At 36.7% G+C, this 13,883-nt stretch overlaps 1 protein-coding gene across 1 annotated transcript; it reads right to left on the bottom strand.

The window, feature by feature from the left end:
- Positions 1-1,061: 1,061 nt before the first annotated feature.
- Positions 1,062-2,435, bottom strand: LOC106880438 (uncharacterized). Its single transcript, XM_014930363.2, has one exon. The coding sequence runs from the start codon at positions 2,045-2,047 to the stop codon at positions 1,112-1,114; it is 936 nt and encodes a 311-aa protein (XP_014785849.1). The 5' UTR covers positions 2,048-2,435; the 3' UTR covers positions 1,062-1,111.
- Between the last annotated feature and the right edge of the window lie 11,448 nt (positions 2,436-13,883).

The raw sequence follows: 13,883 nt of genomic DNA, 5'->3' as shown, positions 1-13,883 counted from the left end.
GAGCTATGCTACGCTATATTTTCAGAGACATGTTAAAACTTATAATCATTGAAATACTAAACCGTAGTATCAGTCATGTCAAACCATAAAAAAGTTATTCTAAATCCTTTTGTCAGAAATATGCTAAATCATGTTACCTGTTCAATCATTTTAAAGAGTTGTTTGAAAAGAAATTTTTCGCGGCTTCCCAATTTAATTTTACATGGTAAATAACATAATTGGTGTTACTTGCACACTATAAAAAAATCCATTAACAAAAAGATAATGATGTTTAAGTATTTATTTTAAGTAATTATCAGTTTGGAAAATGATTAACATTATTGAGCAAGTAAAATTAATTATATAAGTAGCTAAAAAAGGCTGTGCAGTAAGACGTTTGCAGACAAACTACATGGTTCCGAGTTGTTCCACCGTGAGATACTAAGTGACTTCAACTATAGTGACTCCAACTATAGCCCCAGGGTGCCCAAAGCCTTGTGAATGAATTTGGTAGACAACAAGTAACAAATTACTTGAACCAATTTGTACGACTAAACGCTTCAAGGCGGTGCCTCAGTGTGCCGCAAGGAGTGAAACAAGTAAAAAAGATAAAAAATGAAAAAGATACCAAAAAATATAAACTTTCTGACATCTTAAATTATTTCAACATTTGATGCCTGATATACTTCTATAGAGTCTTGATCTTTTGTCCATTTAATGACCTCTAAATTACCAATTAAAAGAAATGCTCCAATGTTAATTAACTCTAATAACGACCCATTAGTTATTAGTTCGCTCAACCTATTAGAAATTGTAGTTACACATTTCTTCAAGTTAAATCTCATCTGTTTTAGACAAAAGACGAGTAGAACCTGATATACGAAGAATATGGTAGCCAAGACAGAAATGCCTTCGATTTTAGGTTTAATTGATCAGAGCTAACGTGTTGAGGGTAAAAAAGAATGATAAAAATGTCCTATAAATGGCGACAGAAATCAATATTAATATCAAAAAATATTGGCTGAAAAAATATTAAAATAATTTAGAAGTGAAAAAATAAAATTCACTGACTGAAGAACAACGATTGTTGATCCATGTTTTACTGACATTACGGGTAATAGAGAACAGAGTTTTATAAAGGAATCCCTTGTTGATATAAGACTGTTTTTATTGACATTCTCAAGCTGTCTATCGGTTCCTCGAGGCATAACTTTTCGATTTCACGTAGTTTATCATAGAAATACCTCTTTTCCCGATTCGAATGTTCGTAATTACTGGACAACTTTTCCTTTTCTTTCTGAAGATCCCTAACTGCTTGTTCAAGCTCTGCTTTCTCTCGTAATAAATCAAATCGAACTTCTTTTTGTTCATCTGCTTCTTGTTCGAAGCTGTAAATGCTGTTAATAATCCCGCAATAAGTTTCGTCAGTCTGTGACAAAGTATCTACCAAATTGGCCTTAGTTAATATGCACACAGCACTTTGTAGCCTTGAAGGAGGAGGAGAATTAGAACTATGATGAGGAGGTGGAAGAGAAGAAGTAGTAGGAGAGGTAATAGCTGCTCTTTGTTTGATGTACTTTGGCATTCTCTTGGTTTCTGCTGCTAACCTGCATTCTCCTCCGCGTATTTCCTTGGTATTTCGATCTTTTGATGCTGTTCGGTTGCAGCACATTTGGCGTAGCTGATTTACGTCGTAAGGTTCGCCACTGTAGTTAGCCTCAAAAAAACCCTTAAACCATTGTCCAAAATAGTAGTTGGCTTGGAAGTTTCCCCGCATCATATTTTCCATTGGGAAATTCTTTTCTACACCAACAGCATTGAATGCACTTTGGAGCCGTTTAAAATTATTATGTCTCGAGCTAACACTTAGATTTTTACCGAACCTAATATCAGAAATTTTAATAGAATTAGGAAAAAGTAAAAACATCCCGAAACATAAATCGAATCCGCTGCCAAGATCTTCAATGCGTTCAAGTTGAGGGTTAATGTATTGTTGAAGGAAGTCCATCAATTCCTTTTTACTTGTATTTCGGACATTTGGTAATACTGTAATAGCTTTCCAAGCCATGATAGATGCCTTTTTTTCTTTAATTCGCTTTTTAATTATTTTTCCGAATAGTCAATTTTCGTTCGTTTATTAGTTCTGTAATTCTGAGGAGTAATTTTCAATTTAGATTTATTTAATATTTTCAATTTTTCAGTTAGTTTCAAATAACAAGCAGCAGGGGCGATATGGATAACAAGAAAAGATATATATATCTGGTTTCAGAGAATTATGACAATTTTCTAAGTTTTGCAGCTTACTAACTTTCCAGAAGCGAATTTTCTTGTTCGTGTTAGACGCTTAGGAAGGCTTAGAAACTATAAGAAAAAATAAAGCCCAAAAAAGCGACATCCCAAGAATGCGTTACTTTCTAACGATCCTTGTTGTTACGTCATTTACTAGTTTATAACGTCATAGGAATTCAGCTTGAGTTATCACTTCAATAAACTTCACTCAAACTTCAGTGTAACACTTACTTAGCTTAACAGAAGTTTATAAAAGGCAATACTAGTATATTGTGACTCGTGAGTCGTGAAACCTGGTGGTTTCAACTCTATGCATGAGTTATTATCGAGGTTGATATTCTTTTTTCACCTCAGTTCAGTTCTAACTGAGCAGATCTATAATCAAGGACTCCCGGCCATGACAACCTCATCTTCGTTTTATTTTTTTGTTTTTGTTTTTTGTCTTTTAACGGGCATTGTTTATGTAGGATTACATTATCCCGTGTGGTTGTAGCGATTGGTGATACTTACACCCAGATTACTCATAATCGAGATAACTGATCAAAGGTGTTCTAGCTGTGATCATTCCATCTTTTTTATTAGATAATTCCATGTTTTAATACGAGGAACGTATTAGACAATTGGTAAATGTTCCTACAAACACGTTTATCCAATCATCAATACAGATTCCATACGGGTTGAACACCATATAGCTATAGCTTGAGTAAATCGAAGAATTTGAAAACCATGGACACGCACACACACATATGCGCAGCAATACGCATACACAGAAAACAGAGTGCGCGCTCACACACACACACACACACACACACACACACACACACACACATAACCTCTTCCACGACGTAATTGTTACACAATATATCAAAACACTTGCCCAGCAAAGATAATAGCATTTGTATGCCTGAATGTTGTTTGTTTTTATATATATTTTAGTTAAACGGGAAGAACAGTGCGCTTGGCCCTGTAAAGGGCAATCAAAAATAGTGGGAAGGAGGAAGGGAGAAAGTGTCCTTAATTTGGTGACCTGCTCCTCGTGCTTACAATAAAGTGAATGCCAAGTAGTAATGATAAACCCGTTGACAGATTAAGTCTGCCACTTAAGTAGACCACGGTGGGATTCGAACTCAGAATGCAAAGAGCCGAAACAAATACCACCACGGCATCTGCTCCAACACTATGGTAATTCTACCAGTTCTCTGCCTTAGGTTTGTATTTTATTTCTCGATCCCGGAATAATGAAAGGCAAAGTTGGTATCGGCGGGATTAGAACACGATATGTAACGGTCCCTATACAATACAGATTTTACAACACATAAATCCAAAACAACAACATTCTTTTTCTTAAACAAGCCCTGCTCTGTTTAATATTATCCCGGACCACATCAAAGAAGAAAAAGCTCCCATCACCTTCAAATGAAACCTGGACTACTTCAAGGGATACCAGATAAGCCATCTATACATGGATACATCTCAGTCAGCAACAGCTTCCTACTTGAATGGACGATGATGTCACAAAACTTAACATAAAATGACTTAACAGGCGCAGGAGTGGCTGTGTGGTAAGTAGCTTGCTTACCAACCACATGGTTCCGGGTTCAGTCCCACTGCGTGGCACCTTGAGCAAGTGTCTTCTACTATAACCTCGGGCCGACCAAAGCCTTGTGAGTGGATTTGGTAGACGGAAACTGAAAGAAGCCCGTCGTATATATGTATATGTATATATATATATGTGTGTTTGTATGTCTGTATTTGTCCCCCCAACATCGCTTGACAACCGATACTGGTGTGTTTGGGTCCCCGTAACTTAGCGGTTCGGCAAAAGAGACCGGTAGAATAAGTACTGGGCTTACAAAGAATAAGTCCTGGGGTCGATTTGCTCGACTAAAGGCGGTGCTCCAGCATGGCTGCAGTCAAATGACTGAAACAAGTAAAAGAGTAAAAAGAGTCAGAGTAACAGACCCTATCAGGTGGTGCTATTAAGTTAGAAATGACCAGGGTCAATCTTTGGCCGAAACATATCTAAGTTTATTTAGTAATTTATTTAGAAGTACAGAGAGTTGAAAAGAATGGGAGAGATAACAAGGTGACAAAAAACGTACAGTAATGAAAAAGGAGGCACGAAAACGACTGTTTATATCTAATTGTTATCAGTATGTTGTCTCCATAATCAGGATACTTAATTCTGATACACCTGACTTGTAAACGAATATCAAACAGCTGCCATTTCGTTGCAGTTGCTGCCATTGTTGTTGTTGGTGGTTGTGTTGGTAGTGATGTTCTTGTTTTTTTTTGTTTTTTTTTTGTACAATTGTTTGCATTGCTTATACATTATTATTGGTGTTGTTGGCTTTTTTACTGTACAGGGTGTCCACAAAGTCTGGGCAAATGGGATTAACACATACTTTAAGAAATTATTATTTCTTATATTCAATTGTTTATGTCATGATCTTATTTACTCCATGTACCCAGACTTTGTGGGAACAACCTGTAGTTAGTGGTAGAAGAGTTGGGGGTTGGTTTTCTTGTTGTTGCTGTAGGTGTTGGTGCTGTTGTTATTACTGTTGTTGATGCTGGTTTGGTGGTGCTACAAGAATTGTTGTTATTTTTAGTTTTATTGTTGATGTTGGGTGTTTTGCTGGTGGTTACTGCACTGGATGGGCTGTTGATCATAGTGGTCGGCGTAGCGTTGATAGTGATGTTACTACAGGTAATACTTGGTGTTAGTGGTGATAGCGATACTACAGCTAGTGATATTGTATACGCCCCTTCCTGATTAAACTGACCAATGATATATAATCAAAGGTAATTTCCGAGGCATTATCCATCTAATATTATATTATACAACGTGATGCTAACATCATTTTTATGACTCAATGGAAATTTGACTGTTATTTCTAGTAGATGAAACAACCGCGTATAGGTCGTCTGATGAAGGCAAAATTAAGAAACATTTCTTGTATTATTTATCAAATATTGATTTTATATTTTGGTAAGATAATGTCAAGAATTTGAAGATACGAGCTTGTGATAAGGAATAGACTCAGGACATTGGTGTTATTTGCAATAGTAGTTCTAGAAAAATTGATGCCCATGTTGTTTGTCAGTAAGATTTGCACAAGGAACTTCGTAAATTACTGAACCCAACACCTGCAATGCGTATAAGTTTGAGGAATTATGTGATCCATCGAGTAGAATTATACATTATTTCTTTTTCTCTCTCGTCATGTGCCGTGCCTGTAGGCGTCGGTGATCAAGAATCTTCACGCTCGCCTATTCTTCCGAAAACTTAGCACATTATTGAATATATCTTTCCGTAACCAGCTGGTGACGCCATCGGGTATCTTCTCTCTCACTATCTTCCCTAGCTATTCCGTTCAGTTCCCCAGTTGTAACTACTAAGTACTCAAGACTTATTTTTTCTCATTTGGTATCCAATGGACTAGGCTTATATTGTCGAGAAGTTTTCTGGTGGCCGTTACTTATTTGTGCCTGTCTGTGTAGAACACTTTTGGTTTTCTTCTCAGAAACCACATATCTGAAGTATTGATAACCTTTTCTACTTGTTTGTTGATGTTCCATGTAATCCCAATCATATGTTAGGATGGGTTGTATGTATTCCCTAGGACTCTTTTTCGTTTATCGATTGCTGTATATTTGATATGCTTGATTTCACCACACGAATTTGAATTTTTTTAGTCAGTCACATTTGATACAAAATGTAATGGCTTTCAACACAAAATAATGCAGGCTACCTCAAATATGCCAGACTCATCACAAATAAGACATATCGAAAACACCAACATCAATTTACTCCAGTTTGAGACACTTTGGTCCAAATTAATGTCTCGCCAGATTGCCAGTCGTTCACACTTTCCATATTCTATATATTGGAAGTTCAGAGTTTGCTTCATCTTACGGCCGTCAGCGAAAGACTCATCTAATAATATTGGTAAATGCTGCTTTATTACGACCTGCTTTAGTTTTACAATGTTACATATGATACAGAATATGAATACAAAGGTGATGAAATATTAGAAAAGCAGACAAAATGGAGGGGTTCTACTTTCATTTCTGTATTCAGTTTGTGATTCATAAATCATTTACCTATCATATACAGGTGTCGGAATTGGTTACACCGATTTACAAACGTGAGGCTTTGGTAAAAGTGGGTCAAATCAATATTTCAGTTAAGAATAGTTTCAAATTTTGGTACAAGGCCAGCAAACTCGGGTGAGAGAACAAGTCGATTATCTCGACCCCAGTACTCGATTGGTACTTATTTTGTAATGGGTATATCAAAATATATTGGAGCATAGGTGTAAGGTTTAGATATAGGTGCTGAAGGTTTTAGATTACAGTTTTAAAGAAATTTTAAAATATTGCGTGCTAGAACATATCAGTCTCGAAAGGGTAGGGATAATAAAGAGAAAGATTACCTCGGTGAGATTAGAACTTACAACGTAAAAGTCTGGTATTTAATTACCACAATGAATTTAGCATGTTGCTCTACCGATTCTACTACTCACTATTGCTAAAGAAGGGAAGCTATTTAGTTTGACATGCATAGTTTTCTATACTCCATGAAATGTTTAGGCTAACCACAGTAACGAGACAGAAAACTGATAATGAGCGAAGGTGGCGAGGGAGACGAAGTCAAGTGAAAAGAGTGGATGGATGAATGGATAGTTGAAGGAGTGGTTTAAATGTAGCTTCTCTCCTTGAAACTGGTTTTATTAATAACTCACTTCTAAGTTGTCTTTTGTGATATCTCTTGTATTCGCAAATATTGGGAAATATCAGGTAATTTCGAACGTATTCCTGTCTCTTCATTTGTCCACTCCGTCATGTAAATACTTGAGCAATTGAACCATAAGTATCTTCAAGTAGGTGCATCTCCTCGGCGATTTTCTAATATTTCAGACCCATATTGTTGACATTCCACTCGAAATGTTAGTCCAAGCAACATTGTAAGTAACGTTTCGAAAAATCTCTTACCAGTGAATCTATTTCGAGCGAAGGGCAGAGCGTTAAAGTATAATGACGTTGATAATCTGTTTGAAGACGAACAGCAATTCGGGATTGAGATGACACTAGGTGTCTAAAAGCTTCGTTGTAGTTGACTGATTTCTGCAGTACTTTAGCTGCTTTCAGTACTTGAGAACTGAGTGACTGTCATAACATAGATCACATCACCTCGAAAAACAAGCGGAGAGTCATTGTAATGACATCGTTATAAACTTCGCAATATTACTTTTTATATGGAGGTTGCTGGAGTTAATTAATCAATAATAGTGTATGTCAATGCATTAAAAGTATATAAGTTAGTTACTGAATGTCCTGAGTTCAAATCATACCGAAGGTAGATTTTGGATTTACGTATCAGGTATTGATGTGATAGCAGTAATATACTATGTACAGGACCATACATTATAGCTCCATACTATCTATCTATCTATCTATCTAGATAGATAGATAGATAGATAGGTAGGTAGATAGATTATTTTTGAAGGACAGAGGTAATTGTGACTTTGAAGGTTCAGCTTATTTTCTTTTTCTCTGACAGTGTATCGAAGGTTGCTGAGCCGAAATTTTATCGACAGTGTTTATTTTATTATTTTATTTATTCCGAAAGGATAAAAAAACGTGGTGTGTCCAAAGCCGTTTTAGCGACATTGTAAGTACTCGGGAAAATAAATATACTCTGCCACATAGTATTTATTTATTGGCACCAAGGTAAAGCATACACAGATCTGTATCGGTTATCAGGACCCATGACGACCCTGGGCAACTGCGCAGTGTGCCTCTACTTGAAGAAGGCATTAGGTATACCTAATTAAAATTTTGAACTCAGAGTAATGTGTGACGTAACGAAATGCAACAAGATATTTTCTCCTGTTTAGACACAAGTTGTTTTCTCTCCGCATATTTTACCGCTACAAAAAACGGCCTCTGCCTCCCTGAACTACCTAAGTGCATGCCAACTCCACAGTTTCCAACCCTGTTCCTGTATTTCCTGTTCTTTATTCGCAGTGAACATTAAGCCTTAACACAATTCCTCTATCGAAAAATAACACTCTGGAATTCTCTCAGAGTCATGCTTTTCCATGATTTTCTACTTCAGGAGTGGCTGTGTGGTAAGTAGCTTGCCTACCAGCCACATAGTTCCGGGTTCAGTCCCAATGCGTGGCACCTTGGGCAAGTATCTTCTACTATAGCCTCGGGCCGACCAAAGCCTTGTGAGAGGATTTGGTAGACGGAAACTGAAAGAAGCCCGTCGTATATATGTATATGTATATATATGTGTGTGTGTGTGTGTTTGTGTGTTTGTGTTTGTCCCCCCAACATCGCTTGACAACCGATACTGGTGTGTTTGAGTCCCTGTAACTTAGCGGTTCGGCAAAATAGACCGATAGAATAAGTACTGGGCTTACAAAGAATAAGTACTGGGGTCGATTTGCTCGACTAAAGGCGATGCTCCAGCATGGCCGCAATCAAATGACTGAAACAAGTAAAAGAGTAAAAAGAATAACATCCGTAAGAATCTCACAGCTGAAAGAATCTGTAAAGCGGATAAGTATTGCCCTTTTCTCAAACGTCAACCCGCTTTGAAATCACAACCCAGTTTGTTTTCATTAGTTACAAGCAAAAAGAATATGATGGACATCTTTTATGTTTTACTTGTTTCATTCGTTGGACTGTAGCCATGCTGGGGCTCCGACTTGGAGAATTTTTTTTATCGAATATAATAACCTCCGTACTTATTTTTATATAGCCTGATACTTATTTATTCTATCAGGCTCTTTTGCTGTACCGCTAGGTCACAGGGGCGTACACCCACGCTTCAGTTCTCAAGTGGTGGTGAGCAACAATCAAACACACACACACACACACACATATATATATACGACAGGCTTCTTTCAGTTACCGTCTACTAAATACACTGAAAACGTTTTGGTCGGCCCGAGGTCATAGTAGAAGACACTTACCCAAGGTGCCACACAATGGGGCTGAACCTGGAACCATGTGGTTAGGAAGCAAACTTCTTACCACACGGCCACAGCATATTCGATAATATATATTATATAAACCAATATACACTCTACTTGACGAAAAGCAGTTGTTCATGTAAAAAATGCCTCTCGTCACAAATCTGTTTGATTGGAGTTGACCTAGGGCTAAATAACAAGAATAACAAGAACATCAGAACTTCATGAAAAATTTTAATATTCCTGTCTTTCCTAGTTACTTTTGCAATGTATTGAAATGCAACGGCTTCAACTAGAAATCGATACTGGCACAAGAACCTCATCTCGCTAGGCAGAAACTTCTTGTTTTAATATGTTTGCTATGCACTACTGGAAAAATATTGAAATTTTCATATTTTTTTCCTTTTTGATATTTAGCTATTTATTTAAGCAAATTGACATCGACAGTGAGAGGAAATCACATGGTACAGGTCACATCTCTCGGCCAATCAACGTCACACTTATATAATTGTATAACTGCCTCTGGGTTTTGACAAGGGAGAAGATAACGCAATTGTGGCTTAATCGGTTCTAGTTCCTGCCGTGAAAACCAAGAAGGCAGACAAACAAAAACACGTATAAGGATATTTAAAGTGTGGGGTGGGGTGGGGAGTGGTGGGGTTGAACAGGCGTGGTGTGACATGGAATGAATAAAATGGGATGCGGTGGTGAGGGTTGCAACAACCACACAAACAACATTAGCAACGCAAATACATAAAACGAAAGAAAATTTATGATAGAAAATTACGGGAAAAATGGACGAAAAGCAATAAATGAGCTAATGAGTGAATGAAATAAGAAAACATCAGATGAAGAATTTGAGTACAAATATATAAAATACTATAAAAAGGATAGAAAAAAATGAAGAGAAGAATGGAAGAATGAAAGTAAAAATAAAATAAAAGCTCATTTGACAGCAGAAGTTAGTGGAATGATATAAATATATGAAATACGTGAAGAATGAGAGATGGAATGAAAGGAACGACTAATATGTAAAAATACGAAGGAATGATTAAAATAAATGTATGGTTAAACGGAAACGAAAAATTATAAGTAAATAATTAATTAGTTAATTGAAAATTAATGAACGAATGATTTATAAAGAAAAGAATGTAAATAAAGGAGGTTATAAGGAAACAATAGAAAATGTTATTAATGAATGACGAAAAGTAAAGAATGAGTAAAGAATAAGAAATAAAGAATAACTAAGCAAAGAGTAAGAGATAACAGAAATTAATAAATGATTTGAATGAAATTAAAAGTAATTAAAATATTAAAGAAACAAATGATAATATGGACAGATGTGAAGGAAAGGTCGAAGTAATGGCGGAAATAATTTATAAAGAATGAAAAGATTCATTTATTACCAGCAGAGTAATGCCAGTTAATGAAAGAAAAGTCTGGAGTCATAAAGGAATAAACGAATGAAATAATCAAGAAGGATATTATCAAAGGAATGAAAGAAAGAATGAGAAATAACAAAAGCATATGTCTTCTTCTATAGCACTGACCCGACCAAAGACTTACGAAGGAATTTAGTTGATGGGAACTGTGTGGAAGCCCGTCGTATATGTTTGTGTGTGTGTGTTTCTGTGTAGCATGCATGTCATCGTCTTTGTTTCTGCACCATTGCTTGACAATCTGTGCAGGTTTGTATGCATCCTCGTATTCTAGTGGTTCGGCAATAGGGACCGATAGAATAAGTGCCTAGCTTTAAAATATAAGTACATGGGTCAATTTGTTTGACTAAGCCCTTCAAAATGGTGCCCCAGCATGGCAGTTGTCCAATGATTGAAACAATAAAAGAATAAATTAAAGAAATTAAAATAAGAAGCTGGAAGAAAACACCAGAAGTAGGGGAAGGGATGAAAATAGCAAAGGTGTCAGTAATGGTACCCCGGTATGGGGTACCATCTCGGAAGGTTTAGCCGAACAAATCGACCCCAGGATTTATATTCTAAGGTTAGGTACTTACCATTTACCCTAGCAGCATTATATTTTGAAATGAACGGCAGCCTTCAAAGTCGTAAATATAATATAAAAGATAAGGGATTTGAAAGATGAAACTAAGGGTCGAGTAAATATTTAAAAGGGAGCAAGTGACGTAAAGAATGCTATGCAGATAAAATTAGAAAAAAAAAGTAGTAGAATACAAATACAGAAAAATCAAGGGATGATAGGTTAAAAGAAAGAAATGCGAGTGAATGTGATAGAACGAATGAAAAACAAAAAGAAAAAAACAGATCAAAGGAAATATTTAAATGGTGGAGGGACAGAAGGAGTTATGAAGAATTAAATTCAAGCATACTTAGATACACACATACACACACGAACGCACGCACACACACACACACACACACACACACACACACACACACACACACACACACACATGTATAGTAAGGAAGTACAAATACAAAATTTGTTTGAATACAAGCAAAATGTAATGTTGTTTCTCCCTTTTGATATTATTCCAAGTGTCTTAATAGCAATAAGTTCCACATTATTCTGATGTCAACTCTTTTGGTACCAGGACGCTTCGCTGGATTATTCGTTACCAATGGTCAGATTCCGTATCTAACCAACGATTCAACTCAGAAACTGGGATGCGTCCTGTTTGTGATATGATTCGGGAGCGCCAGCTCACACTGTTTGGCCACGTTGCTCGATTTTTGAAGTAGACCCTGCTTCCCGTTCTTTTCACAGATAGTCTGGCTGGGTTGGCGGCTTGTGTTGGTCAACCACATGCCACAGGGTCACTGTAGATGAGAAGGCATCTCGCGATGATGGTGACTGACTGGGACCTTGCTCGACTGATCGCCTGAGAGAACCTGAGATTATACCGACAAATACCAACGCGCTGCCACTTCGCATACCCCTACATATAATTCTTACCTGAGCTAGCTCCAAGTCCTTATATATTGGGTTGAGGAATAATTCATGAGCGTTTATTTTTTAAAATTTATTTTAAAAAAAAAAGCTACAACAAATTAATCAATAATATATTCTTCGTTGATGTTTACGACTTCCTCCTATCGTTCAATAAGATTTTCGATGACTCCGCGTTAGAAATTTACCGTCTTGACTCAAAGGATTCGTCCAACCAAGCCCTCAACACCACATCATTATTGAATGATTCGAAAGAGGTCGAAAGAGATGAAAATCTGAACGCGCCAAATCCGGAGAGTATGGAGGATGAGGCAGCACTTCCTATTCGAGCTCTTGAATCGCTGCTTTGGTCATATTGCCGACTTGAACCTTGCCCATTGAGTGAAGGCGGTTCACTAGAGTATTTTGTCTTTTTGTCACAATCCATCTGTTCCGCCAATTCTCTGGTCATTTGACATGCATTTTCATGATGGAGTTTATTCAAAATCTCTTCATCGAACTCAATTGGTCGACCGGTGTGTGATCCGTTCTTGAATTCAAAATTCCCATTTTTGAAGCACGAAAGCCAAGGTCCGTTGTACTTTGAGGCATTGTTCCTTCTCCATACACAGCACAAATCTCACGAGCAGCTTCGGCAGCCTTAACATCTCAATTAAATGCAAAAAACAAATGGTGTCGAAAATTCCCAGTTTTGTCCACTTGATATTCCATTTTAATGATCTGAAAATACGCGAAAATCAATAAAACAGATGTTCTTTTAAAGCATTTTGCCAATGCGTTTTATTTCTGCATGCATTTATAAAATTTGAAAACAAACGCACATTGAATTATTCTTCAGCCCAATTTATATTCCTTCTTCATCTCACAATGATACTACAAGATGGGATTAATAGTGATCGAAATATTTGCTATGTGATACTGGGCCTAAAAATATTACCTTTACCTTTACTATGCTCAGAGTTTTGGTTGGAGGTACCTTGGAAACTGGGTTTTCTTGTTCCTTTTGCTGTTGAGCTTAATTATTTTCGTTTTACTTGTTAATCTTTCCTGTTTTCCGAGCATACATCCATAAAGTATGTCTTACTTTTATAACACTAATGACTAGGCTTTCCTTTATTATTAACATTATGCCCTTTGTCACATGTAGCTGCAGTTTCATAAGGGCTTTACAAATCTATTCTGATGTACTTGATGCATATCACCATTTGTTAAGCTTACTTTGACCATTCCCCAATACTGTGACACATACGTTACCCCTAGCCAAGTTGCTACAATATGTACAGTACCTGTTGTTGCGATTTTTGTGTTTCTTTGATTCATGTATTAGAGCACAAATATTAGTCAGAAAAATTTCTAACAACTTCAGTCTGTATTTCAACTGCCTTTTCAGTTTTACCATAGTTTTTGCCTTCTTCATTTGAATTAAATTCTCTCGATATCTCCGGGAGCGTTTGTTGTATTACTTGTTGTGAAGCAAAACTAGTTCTGCTTCCGTCTCTCGTAAGTAGAGGCACGTGATTCTTTTCTTTACTCTCTCCCGGATTAGAGCCCACTGCAAAAAAAAAAACAATGTAAGGTTTTGCAAAATTATCCCTCACCCGAATTCTTTTCTTGTAACTGGAATAAATGTAAAAAATCTGTTTGTTCCATTTACATTGAAAGAAAGATTTTTTTTCCATCTAGCTGCCATACGAACGG

Source organism: Octopus bimaculoides, chromosome 5 (genome assembly GCF_046866305.1).
Source record: "Octopus bimaculoides isolate indiv1 chromosome 5, ASM4686630v1, whole genome shotgun sequence".
Taxonomy (NCBI): domain Eukaryota; kingdom Metazoa; phylum Mollusca; class Cephalopoda; order Octopoda; family Octopodidae; genus Octopus; species Octopus bimaculoides.
The sequence above is the reverse complement of the archived record's forward strand: the minus strand, read 5'-3'. Positions and strand labels throughout refer to the sequence as shown.